General features: G+C 44.4%; 1 protein-coding gene across 7 annotated transcripts in view; it reads left to right on the forward strand.

Annotated features, from left to right (window-relative positions):
* Positions 1–9,280: 9,280 nt before the first annotated feature.
* SMG7 (SMG7 nonsense mediated mRNA decay factor) overlaps positions 9,281–22,809 on the forward strand; it is a 36,721-nt gene continuing 23,192 nt past the window's right edge. For 2 of the 7 annotated variants that reach the window (XM_072127280.1, XM_072127282.1), the window contains exon 1: positions 9,283–9,500. In XM_072127280.1, the coding sequence (XP_071983381.1) occupies positions 9,472–9,500 (29 nt within the window). In that variant the 5' untranslated portion in view covers positions 9,283–9,471. Of the gene's footprint in view, positions 9,501–22,809 lie in introns of all 7 variants that reach the window. The other 5 variants (XM_072127283.1, XM_072127284.1, XM_072127281.1 and 2 more) reach the window with 4 other exon arrangements.

Consider the following 22,809-nt stretch of genomic DNA (forward strand, 5'->3'; position numbering starts at 1 on the left):
GGCTACTGGGGTGTGGAGTTGCGGGAGCTACTACACGCCCCAGTAGCCTCTTTGATCCTCCTACCAGATATCTTCACTCGTCCATGAAGCCTGAGTTCTATGCATGCGCAGTAGCTCCGGCTTTGGAGCCGAGATCCTGCAGCCGCTGGCCTGTGTTCTCCTTGTAGCTATGCGCTGAAGATATCTGGTAGGAGAATCAAAGAGGAAACTGGGGCATGGAGTAGCTCCGGCAACACCACACCCCAGTAGACTCTTTAGAAAATTTGCATATCAAGGCCATTAAACTTTCTAAAAGATTGTGGGGACTAAAGGATTAGCCCTAAAAAGGGCTATCCTTACATTCATTAGTTGCACCTACCACCGGTGGTAGATTTCCTTTAACTGCCTGTATCTCCAGATCTGTGAAACACAGAACCACAAGATAAGGGCATGTGAACTTCCGTAGCCTCTGAAAGTAAATCATCACAGGCAAAAATGACTCTCTCTGCTTATTTTCAAATGACTTTGGAAATGATTTTTTTTTAACATAAACAGGTGAGATTTCAGCTAAAAGAGGTAATTCTAGAAAGGACATTTTATACTTTACCTGAAGGGGCTAGTAGTTCCCATTTAGTTTATTTCCCATTTTTTCTTTTGATTTAACTCAAAATTTTTTTGACCTGGTTAAAATATTTCAAAATACTGGGCCACATTTACTAAAATACTGGACTCAGTGGGGCATATTTATCAGGAACTCTGCGCCACGCCATATTTATCTGGACCTCTGTGGCCCTGAAATAATCGCAAATGTCGCTAGACGGATGTGCGGCCGCGTGACCCTTAGTAAAGAAGCTCCAATGTGTTTCTTTAAAGGGGTTGTCCAAGAGTTGTGAAAAAAACTAAAGGTTGACAGGAGGGGGCTGCTTAAAAAATAAAGATCTACTTACCTTCCGGTGCCCTCTGGTGTCCAGCGCTGCTGTCGCTCCGGTCCGGGCTCCATGTAAACAAACATGGCCGCCGGAGCTGTGCTGTATTCAGCTTCCGGCCGCACCCGACAACCTTCCGGCCCTTATGCACAATGCTGTGTATAGGGTCGGATAAGCGTGCCCGGCCACGGCCGGCCGGAAGCTGAATCCAGCACTGCTCACGCGGCCATGTTTGTTTACATGGCGCCCGGACCGGAGTGTCAGCAGCGCGGGACATCGGAGGGCGCCGGAAGATAAGCAGATCTTTATTTTTTTAAGCAGCCCCTTTATTTTTTTAAGCAGAAACGTGTGGAGTGCCCTGTATCAGAGGAACATTGAATTTTGGACATTTGTGGACATTTCCCCTATGCAAACTCAGCACTTCTTACTTCATCAAGGGTTAACTTGCATGGTTGCTCAATTTGATACATTTGGCTGTAAAAAGTTAAAAAATTTCACACTACATTATATACAGTGGATACTGAAAGTATTCAGACCCCTTTATATTTTTCACTCTTAGTATCATTGCAGCTTATAGGTAAGATCAAAAAAGTTCTGTTTTTAGCTCATTAATGTACAATCTGCATTCCATCTTCAATGAAAAATATAGCAATTTAGATATTTTTGCTAATTTATTAAACAAGAACAACTGAAACATCACATGGTGATAAGTATTCAGCCCCTTTGCTCAGTGTTGAGTAGAAGCAGCTTTGGAGCTGGTACAGCCAGGAGTCTTCTCGGAAATGATGCAACAGATTTTTCACACCTGGATTTGGGGATCCTCTGCCTCCTCCTTACAGATCCTCTCCAGTTCCCTCAGGTTGGATGGTGAATGGTGGTGGAAGCCATTTTCAAGTCTCTCCAAAGAAGCTCAATTGGGTTGAGGCTATGGCTGGACCAGTCAGGAATGGTCACAGAGATGTCCTGAAGCCTCTGCTTTGTTATTTTAGCTGTGTGCTTAGGGTCATTTTCTTGTTGGAAGGGGAACCTTCGGCCCAGTCTGAGGTCCAGAGCATCTGGAAGAGGTTTTCCAGGGCCGGATTTAGACAAAGTGGGGCCCCAAAAGAGGCAAACTTTAGCCCTACATAATAATAACACTTTGTAGTTTACAAACAGTAGTATGGTAAGGCAATCTGTATGATACTGTAGGAGAATTTTATAGGATTCCACAGGATTCCTGGGACTGCAGCATACCCTGCAGCTCCATTGAGGAGAATTAGAAGATAAGAGTGCTTAGTGGGAAAAAAACCCTGCATAAGTGGATCTGGCTTATTATCTAAAGAGTTTTTGGTAGCTTAACAATAGTACTTTTTTACGCTAGATTATGCTAGATGTTTGCCCAAACGCACTCCCAGGTAGTGGCGTAACTAGGAGAGAAAGGGCCCCCTAGCAGGCTACTGCATGGGGCCCCCCTTCCCACTTAAAAAATATACATATTAGTATACTTACACATGCAAGTTACAATCACATACAAATACACTCATGTGCATATACACACACATACAGTGCCATATGCAACATACTCACATACAGTGTATACAGACACCATATACACATCACAGATCCTGCATATATACATCACAGTATACGTTATATATACATATTGGGGCAGATTTACTTACCCGGTCCATTCGCAATCCAGCGGGGCGTTCTCTGCGCTGGATTCGGGTCCGGCCTGGATTTATTAAGGTAGTTCCTCTGCCGTCCACCAGGTGGCGCTGCTGCGCTGAAAAGCATCGGAACGCGCTGGAGTTCACCGAGCCGGGCTGAGTGAAGGTAAGTGCAAGCTCCGCGACAGATTTTTTTTTTTCAAATGCGGCGGTTTTTCCCTATCCGTCGGGTTTTCGTTCGGCCACGCCCCCCAATTTCCATCGCGTGCATGCCAGCACCGATGCGCCACAATCCGATCGCGTGCACCAAAATCCCGGGGCAATTCAGGGGAAATCGGCGCAAATAGGAAATATTCGGGTAACACGTCGGGAAAACGCGAATCGGGCCCTTAGTAAATGACCCCCATTATGCTGGACATGTGCAGTACAATATAGATATAAACAGGGCCGCACCTGCCATGAGGCGAGATGAAAATCTCGCCTCAGGCGGCAGATGATGAGAGCGGCATCTTGGGTGAATGCAATTAGGGTAATTCGGGCGCCCATTGCCGCCCGAATCACCCATCATGAAATTAATCGCGTCTGTTTCTTTAAGAACACAGACGCGATTAATATACAGAGCGGCGCAGGCCTGTTTGGCTGCGCCACTCTGTTGTTCTGGATGACACAGGCGGTGTGTGATGATGTCACGCCGCCTGCATCCCGGCACAGATCGTTCAGGGGAAGTAGAGGAAATGGCAGTGTGCAGGCTCGGGTCTCCGTGCTGCCCCCAGCAGCATCTGATAACGATCCCCTCCAGACTTGCAGGGAGCGGCGGAGAAGGCTTAGATCATGCACCAGGTAGCACAGCAGCTGCCTGGGCCGTAGATGGGTATGGGGGTCCGTGCAAGTCAGCCCCGAACTCTCACAGCTGCTGCTCCTTCTGCTCAGGATACTGGCACTATCGGAACCCCAACGCTCTCACACAGCAGCAGCCCTAGCCACACAGCCATCTTGGGGACACAATAGGAGGAACTGATGTATGTATATGATATATGTATATAATGTGTCTATGTGTTTATGCTGTGTGTGTGTGTATGCTGTGTGTGTGTGTATGCTGTGTGTGTGTATGCTGTGTGTGTGTATGCTGTGTGTGTGTGTATGCTGTGTGTGTGTATGCTGTGTGTGTATATATGCTGTGTGTGTATATGCTGTGTGTATATATGCTGTGTGTATATGCTGTGTGTATATATGCTGTGTGTGTATGCTGTGTGTGTATATATGCTGTGTGTGTATATATGCTGTGTGTGTATATGCTGTGTGTATATATGCTGTGTGTATATGCTGTGTGTATATATGCTGTGTGTGTATGCTGTCTGTGTGTATGCTGTGTGTGTATGCTGTCTGTGTGTGTGTGTATGCTGTGTGTGTGTATGCTGTGTATGTGTGTGTGTGTGTGTATGCTGTGTGTGTGTGTGTATGCTGTGCGTGTGTGTGTTTGTCTGCTGTGTGTGTGTGTGTGTATGCTGTGTGTATGCTGTGTGTGTGTGTGTATGCTGTGTGTGTGTGTATGCTGTGTGTGTATATATATTGTAAGTTGCTATATATATATGTACAGAATGTGTGTATATGATGTCTATATATTGTGTGTGTATAAATGTATGTGTACATGTTAGGATCAGTGGATCCTCTGGACCACCGCAGGAGATGTAACTAGCCAACACCCGGAACCGGAGCCTAGCGGCACCTGGTATTCGCCAGAGCCCGCCGCAAAGCGGGTTGGACTTGCTGCGGCAGGATACCACTAGGTCGTGTGACTAGCCCACGGTGGCAGCCGAGGTCGAGGTACCTTAGCGGATGACAATCTCGTAGACAGGTCCAGGCACAGGGTCAGGGCAGGCGGCAGAGATGCAACGTCAGGTCCAAGTCCGGGGTCAGCAACAGGAGGTCCAGGCAGGTGGGAACGGGAACACAGGCACACGGAACACAGCAACACGGAGGAACTCAGGTAACACGGCAACACAGGACTCAGGAGCGGGAACACACAGGAATACACAGGAATACACAGGAACGCAGGAATACACGGGAACGCAGGAATACAGGAATACACAGGAACGCAGGAATACTCGCTTGGAAGCTTTCTCTAAGGCTATGAGGCACAAAGATCCGGCAAGGAACACAGGAAGAGGCAGGATTCTTAAAGGTGAGGTGTTCAGCCAGTGCACCAATTAGCTGTGCGCTGGCCCTTTAAATTTTCGGCAGGAGCCGCGTGCGCGCCCTAGGAGGCGGGGACGCGCGCGCACGGCAGTCCGAGGAAGTGCAGGAGCCGGGAGAGTTAAGTGACACCGGGCAGCAGCGGGGGCACATGAAGGAGCACGGATGCGCCCGCGATCCGTGACAGGGATCGCGGGAGCACCCGTGACAGTACATATTTTGTGTGCATATATTTTATGAGTTTATATATAATGTATATATCAATGTGTATAAATATATATATATATATATATATATGACTACATAAAAGTGTGTGTATAAGTTTATACATTTGTGTGAGTGTATTAATGTGTGTATGACTATAGAACTTTATGTAAATGTACATAAATGTGAATGTATGAGTTTGAATGAGTGTGATTTTACAAATCTGTATAAATCTGCTATTGGGCTGTGTGGGAATGTAAACAGAGGTTTATTTTTTTTGGGGGGGAAGCATTTTCAAGTTTCGCCTCAGGCAGCGAAAAGGCTAGAATCGGCCCTGGATATAAGGGTGCACATCCTCCGTTCTTTATTGTGTCAGGTCGGATGACGGGGCCCCCAGACACTGCCCCACTGTAGTTACGCCCCTGCTCCCAGGTTCGAATCAAAGAAGCCAGCAACAGTGGTCATGACAAGGGGGCATCATCTACAAACAGCCGTGAGATTATGGAACTCAACGCCACAAGATGTTGTATTGGCTGACCAAAAATGATTTGCTCCCAAATTTTTTTTATGATACTATTATGACTAGTACAAAAAGGAACCATTGCTTTGTGCAAAAGGGGTTGAAAGCGATGAAGCCTAAATTATTGTGACACAAAAATCAGTTAAAACAGCACAATTTTTACAGTGAAAAACTGACCAACAAATTTTGTCCCCAATGTAATTTTTGATGATTCTAAAGAATTTGTTTAGGTATTATAATTGATAGATCTTTTGTTATGTCCGGGAAAACTGGACACTTAACAGCTGATTAGGAGAATCGTTGAACTTGTCAGCTTGGTAATCCACATTTGCAATTTTTTTTTTTTTGCCTCTTTGAAGAGGAAATCATCATTTTGGTTAAAAATAGTTGTTGGCTCAAAAATTTGGAACCTATATAGAAATGTATTCATGACATTAAACTGGTTATACGGCTGATTTACATCGTTATCTGAAAATTTCCATGGGCAGCATGGTGGTTGAGTGAGTAGCACTTCTGCCTTGCAGCGCTGGGGTCCTGGGTTCAAATCCCTCCCAGGTCAACATCTGCAAAGAGTTTGTATGTTCTCTCCGTGTTTGTGTGGGTTTCCTCCCACTCTCCAAAACATACTGGTAGGTTGATTACATTGTGAGCCCCATTGGGGACAGGGAATATTTTGTCGTGCTGTGTGCAGCGCTGTGTAATCTGTGTGCGCTATATAAATAAAGAATTATTATTATTAAATTTCTTTTGAGTCCGGTAATCTTTCATCAACACAGCACTCATCATAGTCTTGCCTGACTTTCTTCTCTCTTCTATTGTCCAATTCTGTTTGTAAAGCCCATTTTCTGATATCATTTCAGTTATTGCTGCCCTTTCTGCCTCTTTAACGCTATTAAAGGACACCTGTCATCAGGTCTGTGTCACTTGTCCTGTCACTACTACCTGTTGGAGCAGCTCACAAGGATCCATCCCAGCCTTTATCTAGTTATTTCATACATTATTCATTGTAAAATCTATTTTTTATCATGTAAATGAGGCTGGTCACATGGTCAGAGGCAGTGATGTCACCCCTGTTACCCCTCCCCTCTCCCTGCTCATGTCTGTGTGTAATGTATAGTAAAGCATGGCTAGTGTGTGTGCTGCATCTGCTGACATGCTGCATCCTCCTAATGTACAGGTGAGAGACACAGACATCAGCTACAATTCAGGTAGGACTTCAGGTACAATTCATGTAGCTGCTACCTCCAGAAGTTCTCTGATGACTCTGCAATAGTAGGCCTCATTACAGGTGAGAACGACAGGGAGTACAAAGAACTGATCCGGAAATTTGTGGACTGGTGCCAGGAAACCACCTTAGGATTAATGCTGGGAAGACCAAGGAGATGGTGGTGGACTTTCGTAAGCACAGTCCTCCTTCTCAACCGGTGGTCATCCATGGGACGGACATTGAGGCAGTGAAGTCCTATAAGTACTTGGGTGTCCTCCTCAACAATAAACTGGAATGGGCAGAGAACATAAACGCACTTCACAGGAGGGGTCAGAGCCGGCTACACCTGCTGAGGAGGCTGAGGGCATTCGGAGTGCGGGGGGCTCTTCTTAAGACCTTCTTCAACTCTGTAGTGGCACCAGCCTTCTTCTTTGGTGTAGTCTGTTGGGGTAGCAGCATCTCAGCTTGGGAGAGGAGCAGACTGGACAAACTGATTAGGAAAGCCAGTTCTGTCCTGGGGGGTCCTCCAGCAGGTGGTAGCTGAGAGGAGGACACTGTGTAAGTTGAAGTCTATTCTGGAGAATAGCTCCCATCCCTTGCATGAGACTGTGGTGGCATTGGGGAGCACCTTCAGTGACCGACTGCTTCACCCCAAGTGTGAGAGGGAGCGTTATCGTAAGTCATTCCTCCCCGCGGCCATCAGGCTGTTCAACAAACAAGGCCCAAACAGAAGTAACCTGCGCCCCCCACCTAACCAGTCCCTGCAGGTCCCATCCACAGACTAAACATCAAACTGCCGATCATTGCTTGTCTCTTTTTTGTCTTTTTATCCCCCTTTTATTTTTGTTCATTTATCCCTAATATTATAGTTGTCATAGTTTGTACTTCACTCTCTGTACCCTCTCTGCTGCTGGAACGCTGTGAATTTCCCCACTGTGGGACTAATAAAGGATTATCTTATCTTATCTTATCTTACACATGAATCTGACCTGTTCTGCTGTAACATGGCTGCCTGGAGCTGCTGTATCTCTCCTATACACACACAGGCTGCAGGGGGCGTGGCCACCAGCACCAGGAAGCACATCATTATACAGCCTCACATCATTATACAGGCTGTCAGTCTTGCACTGGGGGTGTGGCCACCAGCATCAGGAAGCACATCATTGTACAGCCTCACATCATTATACAGGCTGTCAGTCATGCACTGGGGGTGTGGCTGTGCCTCCCACTCATGAATAAGGTGGACAGCTTGAATATGCTAATGCTTCATTGGACATTTCACAGGTCATTTGCTTACAGCTTTAGGACCTCATTGCTTAGGTTTACAGGCAAATAGAGGGACAATGTAGGGATAGAGGCAATGCTCTCTAATGGCAGTTTATGACAATATATTTAGTTTAGGGGGTTATTTTGCATGACGGGTTCTCTTTAACTTCACCCCTCCTCACTGCACACGGCTGAAGTAGCGCTATGTAGAGAATAGTTGGCACAGTCTGCGGCTCTATTGACCCAGTGGTCATGTAAATAATGTATAAACAATAAAAATAATGTATTTTTGTTCCTGTCACCAGGAATGTCACATTTAGCTGCTGACAGGTTCCAAAAGCCTGTGCTATGCTGATTGTAAAAATCCTTCAGTATTCTGAATAATTTCAGTACTTTATATAAGTTTAATTCACATTACCTCTGGGTAGGGGCAGCTGAAGGCTGTGTGTGTCTCCTCATTCATTCTTCCTCTCTTCCACACCATCTCCCTCCCTCCCCTACTTGCTCAATCACAGGAAGAGGGGGAGGGAGCTGCATGAGTGGAGGAGAGGAGACTCTGAGACAGGCACACACAGGCTGCAGCTGTCCCCTCCCTAGGGATTAACCACATGCTTCTGGCAGGGAGCCAGGTAATGTGAAAAAAAAGTTTTATAAAGTAGTGAAATGATTTAGATTCCTGACAAGGGGAATTTTAAAATCAGCACAGCATAGGCTATTGGAACCTGTCACTGGCTAAAAAGGACATTCCTGGTGACAGGGTCACTTTAAGTCAGACACTGCCTGTAAATTTAGTTTATACTTACATATTTTGGGCTGTGTATTGGGGTAGAGGTAGGTATATCACGCTTTTATATTATTTAATATGCCCCCTATAGATTGGTATAATATTGAGAAGTTAACCCAGTTAACCCTTTAATACCCAAATTTGAGTGAAGTATTGATTCACATGAATGACCATAATAACGGAGGAGATGACGCAGGATAAGTTTATTGTGTGGGAATAAGAGGTGATCATAAGTTCTACTGCCATAACAACACAGCTCTCATGGAGACAGCAGCCGTGCACGGCCCGGGGCAGCTGCTGACGCACTAAGCGCAGCTCTACCAGACCTCTCAGCAGCCGCCAACTTGTTGCTACGGCGACCGAGTCCTTTCTCTCTCGCGCGCGCGGACCGTCGCCGCCCACCTTCGCGTGACGTCCCTCCCGCGGCGAAGCGCTTCCAGGAGCATGCGCGCCGGCGGCCGGGGGGCGTGACTACGCTCTGCGCTTGGAAAGCTTCAGCCGGAGGGATATAGGAGACGCACCGACCGGAAGTGCTGCTGAGATAGCTGTTTCCGGAGGGGAAAGCGTTCACTGGGACTCTCCGGGGGGTTGGTTGTCAGGGGGAACTGGGGGGGTTCGCAGGCCCGGGGACCCCGACCTCACAGCCGGTGGTGGTGGGGGGGCCCGGAAAAGATGGCTGACTCACGACCGCCTCGATATTGAGCCTGTGTGGAAGAGTCCGAAGCAGAGCGCCCCGGAGGAGGATGAGCCTGCTGTGTGCGCAGTATCTCCGGTGAGGGGCAGTGTCATGTGTCATAGAGCGGGGGCTCCCTTAGTGATGGCATTGTTTGCTGGGCACACCATGTGCTGCCCACCTCTTCACTTCTCAGGGGCATCTCCTGGGCACACCATGTGCTGCTGCATGCTGCCTTGTCTTCTTATCATTTCTTCTGAGCACCTACTGGCTACAGTATCTGCTGGAATTACCTGGGCACCTGCCTAGGCACACAGTGTGCCAGTGTATATAGGCATCACATGGGCACAGCGTGTTGGTGTATGCTGGGTACCATTTATTACATTATATGATGAGGACCTATTATAACGGTGTATACTGGGCACAATGATTTGTTTTGGGTACACCTGTGCTGGGCACCTCTTGGCCACATTAGAGATGGTTTATGCTGGGTGCCCCTTATTACTGTACACAAAGGGCACCTTTTATTACAGTGTTTGCTGGGCATCTCCCAGGTACACTAGTGTTGGTGTGTGATGGGTACAACTTATAACAGTATTTAATGAGCACCTTTTATTACAGTGTCGTCTTGGCACATCATCTGCTAGTGGGTGTTGGGCACTTCTTATTATATCATATGATGGGCACCTTTTATTACAGTGTCTGCTTGGCACATCATCTATTAGTGGGTGTTGGGCACTTCTTATTATATCATATGATTGCAACCTTTTATTACAGTGTCTGCTTGGCACAACATAAGCTAGTGGGTGTTGGGCAATTCTTATTATATCATATGATGGGCACCTTTTATTACAGTGAGTGCTTGGCACACCATCTGATAGTGGATGTTGGGCACTTCTTATTATATCATATGATGGGCACCTTTTATTATGGTGAGTGCTGCGCACCTCTTATAATGAAAGAAAGTGTTCCCTGAAATTAAACAAAACTGTATTTTAAAATACTGGATTTTCAGACATATGATTAAATTTGGGTGCATCATGTGCTGAATATTCCTGGGCACCTGCTAGGCACACGGTATGCCAGTGTATGCTTGGTACCTTGCAGGCACACTATTGATGGTGTATGCTGGGTACTACTTATTACAGTATATAGAAAAGGCAGCTTTTATTACAGTGTATACTGGGTACACTATGCATGTTGAGCACCACTACAGTGGGCTCTGCTGTTCAATGGACACCACTTCAGTATATGATGGGCATCTCCTATTATAGTGTATGCTGTATACAACATATGCTAGAGTAATCTGGGCGCCTCTTGGGTGCAGCATGTGTCATTGTATGTTAGGCAATTATTTTGCTGCTTGGAATCTCTAATTACAGTACATTCTGGATACATCTGCTGGTCACATGTAGATATGTATGCTGGTCCCCACATCTACTGGTCATCTAATGTGTATGCTGGAGGTCACTCCTGTGTAGTGGTGCTTGCTGGTCACATTAAGGGGGTAATTTCATGTAATGGAGTGCTATGATTCAGAGTTGTAGGGGATGTTTTGTGTTGCTCTCCCGCTGTCGCTGGTATTGTATAGGTGAAACCCAATGTTGTAGAATGTTTATACTTATAATGTATAATGCTGCTTATGCTTTTGTTTCCCTTTTTGTTTTTCTGGATCACTAATTTGTAGACACAAATTGGGCCTCAAACCTTTCATGATATCAGTGTTGCTTAGTGTCTTTCAATGTGTTTTATGTATCAAATTCATAGTAATATCCTACTTTTTATAAGTGCTTTGTGTTGAAAGGAAATCTACCATCAAAAATCAAACATGATACACCAGGGTCACTTGCTCATAGATCCAGCACTGTGACTACGGTAATCTTCTTATAGTTGATATCCACGTTCCTTCTAAAATCAACCTTAAATTAGGTCTCCTGAAGGACTCCTGGGGGTTTTACAAGGGCCTGTCCATGCTGTAGCTTCACAGGCTTTCACACTGTCTCCACCTCTGTTCCCTCGGGACTTCTTTCCCTTCCTGTGATGGAGGAGCTCTGGCAACACCGCCAGGAGCCCTTCTGGCTCTTTAGCATAATTTTAAACGTTGATTTTAGAAGTAAGGGCATTGATAACAAATATAAGCAGATTAACACAGTCACAGTGCCTGGGTCTATGAGTAGATGTTCCTGGTTTACCATGATTAATTCTGATGGCGGATTTCCTTTTATATTTCTTGATCTTGTTTACATTCGGATGCTAAAGACCAGGACAGTCTGCCTCAATTGTATCTGGTCGAGTGAATTCCCTTGTTACTGTATACAAGCACACTGCTCTATTGCCAATCTTTATTATAGTTTGTAGCAGTAGTAATTAAATGTTGGAGGCCAGGCTGCATAGGTGAAAATGCTACCTTTCTGCCTGTCTCTGGCTGCCTGCTTTGATTTTTATGATGCTCCCATAGACATAAATGAAAAAACGACCAGTCAGTCCAACTATTGCAAGTGAGACAAAGGCCTTTGGACTTCCTTTCTAAATATAAGTATACAAATGAAATCTTAAGGTATCAATACCCCTTTAAGAAATTTGAGTTATGTTTTCAGTCATTGTATGAGGGCCAGTTCACATCTCTGTTATTTTATCAGTTTTTGGCATCTGTTATTTTGAGCCCAAATCTGGTGTGGACTCTACACAGAGAAGAGGGATAATGGGAAAATGTGCAGCTGTTCTGTGTGTTCCTCCACTCCTGGTTTTGGCTTAAAATAACTTATTCAAAAACTTGTGATATAACTGACATGTGAACCGCCCAGAATTACCGTAGTCATTCACTTTTATTTTTAAAAATTGACGACGCATCCATAGTATAGGCAATAAAATATAAGCCATTGGCGGACTGACAGTGGGGACTCCTAGAGATCATCCCGTTCCTGGTGGCTCCCGATATTGTTTACATGCCAGGAGTTGAGCTGCTCGCTCATCATACTATTTATAGCGGAAGTTTTAAGTACTGCAGCAGAGTCTGGTAGACTTTAAGAATGTTGCCAGTCACTGACGGCAAACAATCAATAACATATTGGAATGTAATCTGACATAGATCCTCTTTCTTTAGCATCTCTCTATAAAGCTGCAAAAGTGTGTAAAAGGAAGTGGCAATATACATGACAATATACAGTAACAATACAGGAATGGTGCTGTTTGTAGTTTTTGCAAATCTACATTGGGTGTCTGATCTGTCACCTCCAACTCAATCTGTTGCATTCTTGTGGCCCTTGCCTATGATGCTACACATATTAGATCACTGTCGTCTGATCACTATCCTAGTGGATCCCCCAGTACTCCTAAACATGTCCTTCTCCTAAGCATGGACAGGTGATGGTGTGCCTCCACCAGAGATGTCTAGCTATCAAAGTCATCCCCAATCTAAAAGTATAAGATGGTACCATATTTTTCGGACTATAGGGCGCACCATCAATATCACTGTGGGATAAGTTACAGGTAACCCTCATGTACATTAGATAGTTGTTCATTCGTGTTAGGTTCATTATTCTAAATGTCTTGGATGTGTAACTCCTTTTTATGATGATTTTATTCTAAGTACACCATTCTCTTTATTTAATCCACTGTACCAAACCTCACTAGGAAGCAACGTCCTTACATGAGTAAGTTAGTCCGCGTCATGCTGCCTCAGCCAGTAAAACTACAAGCTTGGATTAGGGAAGGTGTTGTACCAATGTCTCAATCAGATCTCAGCTATTCTTTATTGTAGACCGGCCATGAATAAGCAGAATACTAAAGTCTTCCATCTGTAATTACAGCCTCTAGGAGATTGTGCTTGTCTTGGGAAGAAGCAGAGTTTTATTAGTGGGTTTTGCAGGCTTAGTCAGCTGTAATATCACGCTGTGCAGGAGATGTGTTAAGTTCTAAGATCAGATCATGTTGGGACAATGCAGGAACTTTCTGTTTGGGGAGATGTTCCCCTGCTTAAGACTAGGGATGCATGATACAAAGCTGCTGCGGAGTGTCCCTCTGCTGCAGTCTGCATTGCAAAAGCCTCTTGACACTGGATGGATTTGTTGTGGCCCAGTTGCAAGCACACAACACTAGTTGATTTGCATTATGTTTACAACCTGTAGTATAGGTGACTTTGTGCTGTGTGTTTGAGGTGCATTGTCCAGGAGGTGGGTTGTCTATAGTGTATATTACAGGGGCTTAGCCACGGCCATCCTGGCTATTACCACCCCTGTGACCACTGGCCTTAAAGGTTCGCTCTGATCTATAGGCTATGTGCACAGGGTGAGTGTTGCAGTACAGCCGTAGATGTTCAATACTTCTTTAAGATGACTTCAAGCGAGCTATGATCCAAATGAGAATGCAGACAAGATCTGGACCTGTGGCTATCCACCACTCACAAATCCATACGACCTATTTCACTGAAACACCCGCCATTGTATAAAAGGGGTTGCCTGACAGAAATGAAGATAAACCTAAAGTCCCCAGGCTTTTTAGCATCGACACTGCATAAACCTCTGCCTATTTTTCTGAAGGGGTGACATGCCGGATACCCACATGACTGCTGGAACCCACCATAGCGATGGCGCCTGCCCATGTATTATGTCATCACTCCAGGAGCGATGACTGGCAGGACCATCAGAGCATTGGCCTTCTAGCGTTTTGGGGTTGTAAATGTTTATTTGTATTGTCAGAGTTTTTCCTATGGTCGGTTTTCTTAGTATACAGTTTCTTTGTTATAGTTCGTCGTTCAGCAGCATCATTTTGAACCTGTGACTCTCCAAGTCATTGTGAAACTGCACGTCCCCCGATCGTCAGCTGTTCTTATTCTGTGCTTTTTAGGGTTCACAACATCTGTAAAGCCACAGTTAGGAGAACTTTGCATATAGACTTGATATACGACATTACCAATGCATCTGGCATCAAACATTTTGGGTCCCCTCCTAGTATAGCTATACAGTGCATATGGATCTCTATTCCAGGTGCGGCTTAGCCTGGTGCCAGCTCCTGCAGATCCTGTTTGTTATGTTTTTATATGTCATATCTTGACGGGTAATTGGTGACTTATTGTTAATGACACATTATATGGCTAAAGCCAAACAGGAGCTGCAGCACCCGGTACTACAATGGACAGGAAAGTTTATTTTTACACAGAACTACATTGAAGTTACTTTGTGTAAACTATACAACCCCTTTAAATTCTATTCATCCTATAGGCTCCCTAGTATAATGAACCTTTGCTCAAGGACTACACTTACTAAGAGTATGTTAGGAAAGCAATAAACATTTTTCATATACTTTTACCTGTTTCCAGCAAACCCTTTGATTTCTTTACAGACCGTATGTTACAGACCGCCGTGTAATTAGAGATCATTTGCTTAAAAATTACACACAAACCATAGTTGCATACCAGACTGTTAACATTCCTATAGGCAGAGTCACCAGAGTGCAGCGAAGAAACACGTTTCATCATCCGTAGGAAGCATAACCCATATACAGAGCATGCAAGGCCATGTGCGAAGCTATATCATAGGAGTATTGTCCCAAGTGAGCCCCCAGCGCTGTGCAAGCCGCTCATAGAAAGCCTACTATAAACATATTGTTATATTTGCCACAAATTTTAATAGGAGCATGTAATACTACATAGTGATGTCATTGGTGTCAGACCCAGACCGATCTGACAGATGTCCCTTCCTCTGGATAGGCCATCAGTATCACAAACGTCCCCTATTGTGGCCCCTCATTGCTGTTTTCCATCATACTTCTAGTAAAATACTTGCACGGCTTCTTCCCTTTCCTTTCCATTACTGCAATTTATCTATTTTCTATTATCTCTTGATAATTTTGGCTTCATAATAACCAGGCAAAAGTTAGAGGTATGTACAAAAAGAGAGGATTCACAATTCTGCCTCTTCCTGGTAGTAGATCACTATTGTGCTGTGAGGTGTCAGAGAGAAAGACTCGTAGATGTATCCGGTGGAACCTGTCGCGGGGAAGGGGTGACTGTAAATTTCTAGAAGTCTTTGTGCATTGCTCTAAATATAACTATAGGATCACATGCGGTATATGAAAACACTCAGTGATAGACATCTGTTGCTTTCATGTTCTTACTTCTGATTATGAAATTTGCCTAATGGACCGTGAAATCTAAATGAGTCGTTTGTTCTTTATGAAAGCTCTAGTAACTTGTAAGTATGTACAATACCAGGAGGTTAATGTGTAACATTGTGTGTGTGTAGGATTGTGTTACACCATGACCCATTCAGGGGGGTATCTGGTGTCGGGTCATAGGGTGCAGCATGGGCCTATTCACATGTAAGCGGTTATCCTAGGCGGACATTCTTGCTGCGGTAATGGCAAGTCATAAAGTCTTTATTGGTTTTAGCAACTGGTGGAAAACAATGTAAACTTTTAGGTATTACTATGACCATGTTGCTTGTAGGAGTGATGGAGCTTCATCTTCTTACCTGTATAGAATTCAAATCATCACTACTGACAATAGATGATGTCACAGCTTATCTCCTCCCCCTCCCTGTACAATGACCTCTATATACACTCATCGGCCACTTTATTAGGTTCACCTGTCCAACTGCTCGTTAACACTTAATTTCTAATCAGCCAATCACATGGCGGCAACTCGGTGCATTTAGGCATGTAGACATGGTCATGACAATCTCCTGCAGTTCAAACCGAGCATCAGTATGGGGAAGAAAGGTGATTTGAGTGCCTTTGAACGTGGCATGGTTGTTGGTGCCAGAAGGGCTGGTCTGAGTATTTCAGAAACTGCTGATCTACTGGGATTTTCATGCACAACCATCTCTAGGGTTTACAGAGAATGGTCCAAAAAAGAAAAATCATCCAGTGAGCGGCAGTTCTGTGGGCGGAAATGCCTTGTTGATGCCAGAGGTCAGAGGAGAATGGGCAGACTGGTTCGAGCTGATAGAAAGGCAACAGTGACTAAAATCGCCACCCGTTACAACCAAGGTAGGCAGAAGAGCATCTCTGAATGCATAGTACATCGAACTTTGAGGCAGATGGGCTACAGCAGCAGAAGACCACACCGGGTGCCACTCCTTTCAGCTAAGAACAGGAAACTGAGGCTACAATTTGCACAAGCTCATCGAAATTGGACAGTAGAAGATTGGAAAAACGTTGCCTGGTCTGATGAGTCTCGATTTCTGCTGTGACATTCGGATGGTAGGGTCAGAATTTGGCGTCAACAACATGAAAGCATGGACCCATCCTGCCTTGTATCAACGGTTCAGGCTGGTGGTGGTGGTGTCATGGTGTGGGGAATATTTTCTTGGCACTCTTTGGGTACCAATTGAGCATCGTTGCAGCGCCACAGCCTACCTGAGTATTGTTGCTGGCCATGTCCATCCCTTTATGACCACAATGTACCCTGTAACATCTGATGGCTACTTTCAGCAGGATAATGCGCCATGTCATAAAGCTGGAATCATCTCAGACTGGTTTCTTGAACATGACAATGAGGTCACTGTACTCAAATGGCCTCCACAGTCACCAGATCTCAATCCAATAGAGCATCTTTGGGATATGGTGGAACGGGAGATTCGCATCATGGATGTGCAGCCGACAAATCTGCGGCAACTGTGTGATGCCATCATGTCAATATGGACCAAAATCTCTGAGGAGCTTCCAGCACCTTGTTGAATCTATGCCACAAAGAATTGAGGCAGTTCTGAAGGCAAAAGGGGGTCCAACCCGTTACTAGCATGGTGTACCTAATAAAGTGGCCGGTGAGTGTAGATAACAGTGACCCATCATTACATCACTACTGACAATAGATGATGTCACAGCTTATCTCCTCCCCCTCCCTGTATAAAGCATGCCTAGAAATTGCTCTATAGACCTCAGGTTGTTTGCTTCAGACCATTTCTTCCTAGGACTAAATGCTGCTACTAGAGCTTGGACAAGATGACAAAACCAAAGTAATATACTGTATATTACCGTAGTCCACTATCTGCTTTGAAAGCTGTCAGGATGATGTGAAGCACAAAGTCACTCACGGGGCTTTATGGATCAGTAGTGTCCCAAATCTCCTTATGTGGACCGTGTGCAGAGCCATAGTAAAAAATAAAGCTTTTCCTGATCTGCTAAATTATAAATGATCAGGTTCTGTTCACATCTGAGGTTTCATGAAGAGCCTACATAGTAGAAAACGTAGCTGCAAGAACTTCCGTACATCATAACTAACTTTAGGAGGGATCTTCCTAGGATCCTTATAGGGATTGCATGTTTTCTGTTCCTAGTATGAAAAATGTATTTTGAACTTTGCAGTGATGGATACCAAACTTTTATAAGTCTCTTGCGTACAGCTCTGTATTGGGGTTCGTGGACTTGCCCATGTGGGTGCTGGGAGTTGTAGTTCTCCTGTAGCTGCAGTATGACCCCAGTGATGTGGTTGGTGATAAGTAACGTCGCTGTATAACAATCTAGTGGCAGGGTGTGTCGGGGCAGACATTTCGTGATGTGACACACCTTCCATAGGTGTTTCCCGGAGCTGTTGGTTATGTTCTCGTCCTTGTATTGTGAGCGTTGGCAATGACAGATCGCATTTCTGACATGTCTCTGCCTCCAGTGCTTTTACCAGAGCCGCAGGAGAGCCGAGCCTTTCCCTTGATCTTAATGCAGTCTGAACACTTGTACAAGGACCTAGGGCTGCGTGTTTGTATGTAGAACAGCGGCTATAATATAGAGATTGATGGTGCACAGTGTCCATCACTTGCAAAGCTTAAATGGGAATTAATAAATCTTGGGCTTCCATTGTGTATTATCAGTAGTATTGTATGTTTGCTGTGATTACCATGATATCTCAGACATTTACTATGATTACAGGCGGTCCCCTACTTAAGAACACCCGACTTACATACGACCCCTAGTTACAAACGGACCTTTGGATGTTGGTAATTTACTGTACTTTAGTCCCAGGCTACAATAAACAGCTATAACCTTATTAAATGTGACTGTAATGAAGCTTTATTGTAAATCCTGGTTCTTATGACAACCCAATATTTTTAAAATCCAATTATCACAGAGACCAAAAAAAATTTGTCTGGAGTTACAATTATAAAATATACAGATCCGACTTGCATACAAATTCAACTTGAGAACAAGCCTACAGAACCTATCTTGTACGTAACCCGGGGACTGCCTGTACATTGTGGAAACATTCAGAGTTTTTACCTTTTTCTGTGATGGAAGAGAATACATAAAATATGATAATCCTGGTTTTTAATCTTTTCCAGGTTTTATCTTAAACTTGATCAAAAAGAACCTGAACAAACACACTAGTTACATAAAGTTAATAATGATAAGGTTTTCTGGCAGGAAATCTGTCAGATTCCTCCTATTGAATTCAGTGGGCACTTGCAGAATTAAGGTGGTCCAGTCCTGCCAGGTTCATTTTCAGTTGCTGCTCAGTAGGAAGACCCCGCGCTGGACTAACAGTCTGGGTAGCCGAAGGGGAAACACCAGGTACCAGTCAGGGTCCCATCTTGATCTGTTTGACTTTTTCCTATTCTCACCCCCTCGTTTGAGACTTTCTCCCAGGGTCCCACCCTCCAGTTTACCCTCAGATGGACAAGTGACTCTCATTATTATTATTGCATTCCTGTGTTGTGTACAAGAGGTTCTGTAGGTTTGTTCTTAATTAATTTGTATGTAAGTTGGAACTGTATATTTTATAATTATAACCCAAGCCAATTTTTTTGGTCTCTGTGACAATTGGATTTTTATAAATGTTCAGTTGTCATAAGAACCAGGATTATCAATAATTGCAGACACCTGTGATAACTGTTACAGATGATCATTGTAGCCTGGGACTAAAGTACAATAAATTACCAATATCCAGAGGTCCGTTTGTAATTAGGGGCTGTCTGTATGTTGGGTGTTCCTAAGTAGGGGCCTGTGTGTATATGTATATGTATATCTAGATCTATATATTATGGAAAGTTTGGATCTGCTGATCTCTAACTATAGTCCTATATTTCCCCTCTTGTTTTCATTTGCCTTTTCCTGATGGTAAAGTATTCATCGGGCTCCCTCCTCTAGTTGCCCTGTAATGGACCCGACTCCTAGAATATTAATTGATTATCTAATGTGCTACCAGCAGCAACATATGAAAAATCTATAATACGTTCTTGGTTCCCTTCCTTCCTTCCTTCTATTCTGCATTCCCATGAGATGATCGCTTCCCGGCCTACAGGCATGGCGGCATGGGGCGTGCGAATGTTTTCTTTACTATTTTAACCCCATCATTCATGGAAATCTCACTCACAAAAATATAGTGATGGACACTTTCTATAGGATAATTGGACTGCTATAGAAAACAAAAAGATACCAAGAAGATCTTGGCTTTAATGACAGACTAATCTCCATGATGGTTAATGTAATAATGTTTAATAAAACATTTTATATGAAGAACTGTTGTAATCATTTAGATTTAGTCTGAAAACCTATGAATGTTCTATTCTGTTCAGTGATATTTGGAGAATTGTCTGACTTTGATCTTAGATTCGGACTTAAATCAGACCAGTGTTCTCTAAGCATCTCCCCCTTTTTTTTTTTTTTTTTTTTTTTTTTTTTTTTTTGTAGTCTGTGTCATCCATTTTCACAGCTCTGAGTGTGTGTGAAAAACTGACCGCACTATGATGACCTCTTAAGTACTGTCTGATTTCACACACCCATTCATATCAATGGGTGAGATTTACACACAACTCAGATCATAGTAATCCACTCTGCATTTTTTTCTCTAATGGAATCAAATTGAATAAGTCAGACGTGTGTATAATAGACTATCAATGAGTCTGAGTGTTGTCTGATGTAGGCTTGTACATCACCAGAGGTCACATTAACGCCAGTAACGCCAGTCATAGACGCGTGTACAGGCAGTTTTACTCCTTCAAAAAGTGTCATGCGTATAAAACTGCATGTTGTCTTTCTCTCCTATCCCTCTGCTGGGGCCGTGAGCTCCAGGCTCTTCTAGTGCCCTCACTGCTGCAGCTCCCAGCCCAAGTACTGGGTAATGTGATGGGGGGCTCAGTACCTGGCACTGAGCCAGAGGTGGCACTAGGAGCCTTTTCTGTGGGCACCCAGGTCTTCACCCCAACACAGAGTTTGCCAGATAGGACTCGAGGCTTTCTCCTGTGGTCCAATACAGCCCAGGATGTGCCATTCTCTCCATCATTTTAAAGCAACATCCTTGGCTGCCAGGGCTACAGGAGGAACAAGAAGGTGTGGATAGAGAGAGATTATTTTTGGAGCTCCTGCTCTGGGACCCCAGATTCTTCCTTTTCAGGGGGCCCTACAAGGAAGCTACAATCCAAATCATATTTCTATTATTTTGGTGAACTCAGGACGCCAATACGATTGAAATCTGTGATAGAGCAGGGGTCAATAAATTACTGCTTAAAATATCATGTTGGAACTTTGCGACATATAAGTGGGTTTTGGTTGGAATTTGGGCACTCTATCTCCAAAAGGTTCGCCATCACTGTTCTATAGTGATTGACACAGAGAGGAGGCAGTGAGGGGGCTCTGCCTGTTTGCATGGGACTGTGCACCCCTGCACACAGACATCAGCAGGATTATGTGTTGTGATGAGTGGCCTAAGCAGTCAGTCTCCTGTCACAGCAGCACTGTGCCCTCAGGGGGATCCTGTGACATCACTAACGTCCGAGTTCAGTGAGTAGAGTAAAAAAAAAGCGGGCCCAAGGTCAAAGAATGAAACTGAACGGAAAAAAAATGGCACCCTTAATCAAAAACACTGTAACCAGCCGCGCCACGGTCCATGGCATGCTGTGTCAGCCATTGTGCTACAACTGCCGCTGCCACCCTCTGGAAAGAAAAGGTTGTGCACCCCTTGTTCTATCGGGATCATCTAGTGATTTATAGGCTATTTAAGCACAGTACTGTTAAATTTATATTTGTCTAGGAGTTATTGATTTGTGTCAGAGAGAATTTCATGCTCCTCATCCACCAAAAATACTCCTCAAAAATGATAACAGAAATATTACTCTTTTTGTGGACAGCCCTTGTACGAGAAAGTAGTCAGTAGGCCAGGCACATATGTCTTTTGGTCTCAGCGCAGTGGCTGATGGATAGACTTCTCCCCCCTTGTAATATCTCACATTGCAATGGGTTCCCATGTGTTCTGTTAGGATTCTGATGGTTCTGACTGTTCTGCTCTATGAGTATTTTATCCTGTGATGAGCCTTCAGCACCGTACATATTCTGCTGTAAGATCTCCTTCACATTGTCTGCTCTGTATCCTGTCTCCCTCCTCCTTAGTAGCCCTGTCTCTCATGTGCGCTCCACAGACAGAGCAGGTAGTAATTAAACTGACAAACGAGTTTTGTTGATGCCATTTCCTTATCCGCCTGGCACGGCGGAGCACAGATACAGTACAAGCGCTTGCTTTGGCGGCACGAGCGCCTGTGTATCCCCCGCCAGCCATCTCATTTATTGAAGAGCGTAGATAATCCATGCTGGAGGATGCAAGCAATCATTTCATACCTTCTATTTTGCAGTAGAGTGTGTGATTATAGATATAGTTTTAGATGCTAAACCCTCACTCCCGCTATTTCATCCCTGGACTGACTGTAAATAATGTTATCCTATTAGAGTTTATAGTTCTTGTATGGATTATGATTATTCAAGAAAATATTCTATCTTCATGCAGAAGTTAAAATTACACTCACCGGCCACTTTATTAGGTACACCATGCTAGTAATGGGTTGGACCCCCTTTTGCCTTCAGAACTGCCTCAATTCTTCGTGGCATAGATTCAACAAGGTGCTGGAAGCTCCTCAGAGATTTTGGTCCATATTGACATGATGGCATCACACAGTTGCCGCAGATTTGTCGGCTGCACATCCATGATGCCAATCTCCTGTTCCACCACATCCCAAAGATGCTCTATTGGATTGAGATCTGGTGACTGTGGAGGCCATTTGTGTCCAGTGAACTCATTGTCATGTTCAAGAAACCAGTCTGAGATGATTCCAGCTTTATGACATGGCGCATTATCCTGCTGAAAGTAGCCATCAGATGTTACAGGGTACATTGTGGTCATAAAGGGATGGACATGGCCAGCAACAATACTCAGGTAGGCTGTGGCGTTGCAACGATGCTCAATTGGTACCAAGGGGCCCAAAGAGTGCCAAGAAAATATTCCCCACACCATGACACCGCCACCACCAGCCTGAACCGTTGATACAAGGCAGGATGGATCCATGCTTTCATGTTGTTGACGCCAAATTCTGACCCTACCATCCGAATGTCGCAGCAGAAATCGAGACTCATCAGACCAGGCAACGTTTTTCCAATCTTCTACTGTCCAATTTCGATGAGCTTGTGCAAATTGTAGCCTCAGTTTCCTGTT

This window comes from Engystomops pustulosus, chromosome 10, assembly GCF_040894005.1.
Source record: "Engystomops pustulosus chromosome 10, aEngPut4.maternal, whole genome shotgun sequence".
Lineage (NCBI taxonomy): Eukaryota > Metazoa > Chordata > Amphibia > Anura > Leptodactylidae > Engystomops > Engystomops pustulosus.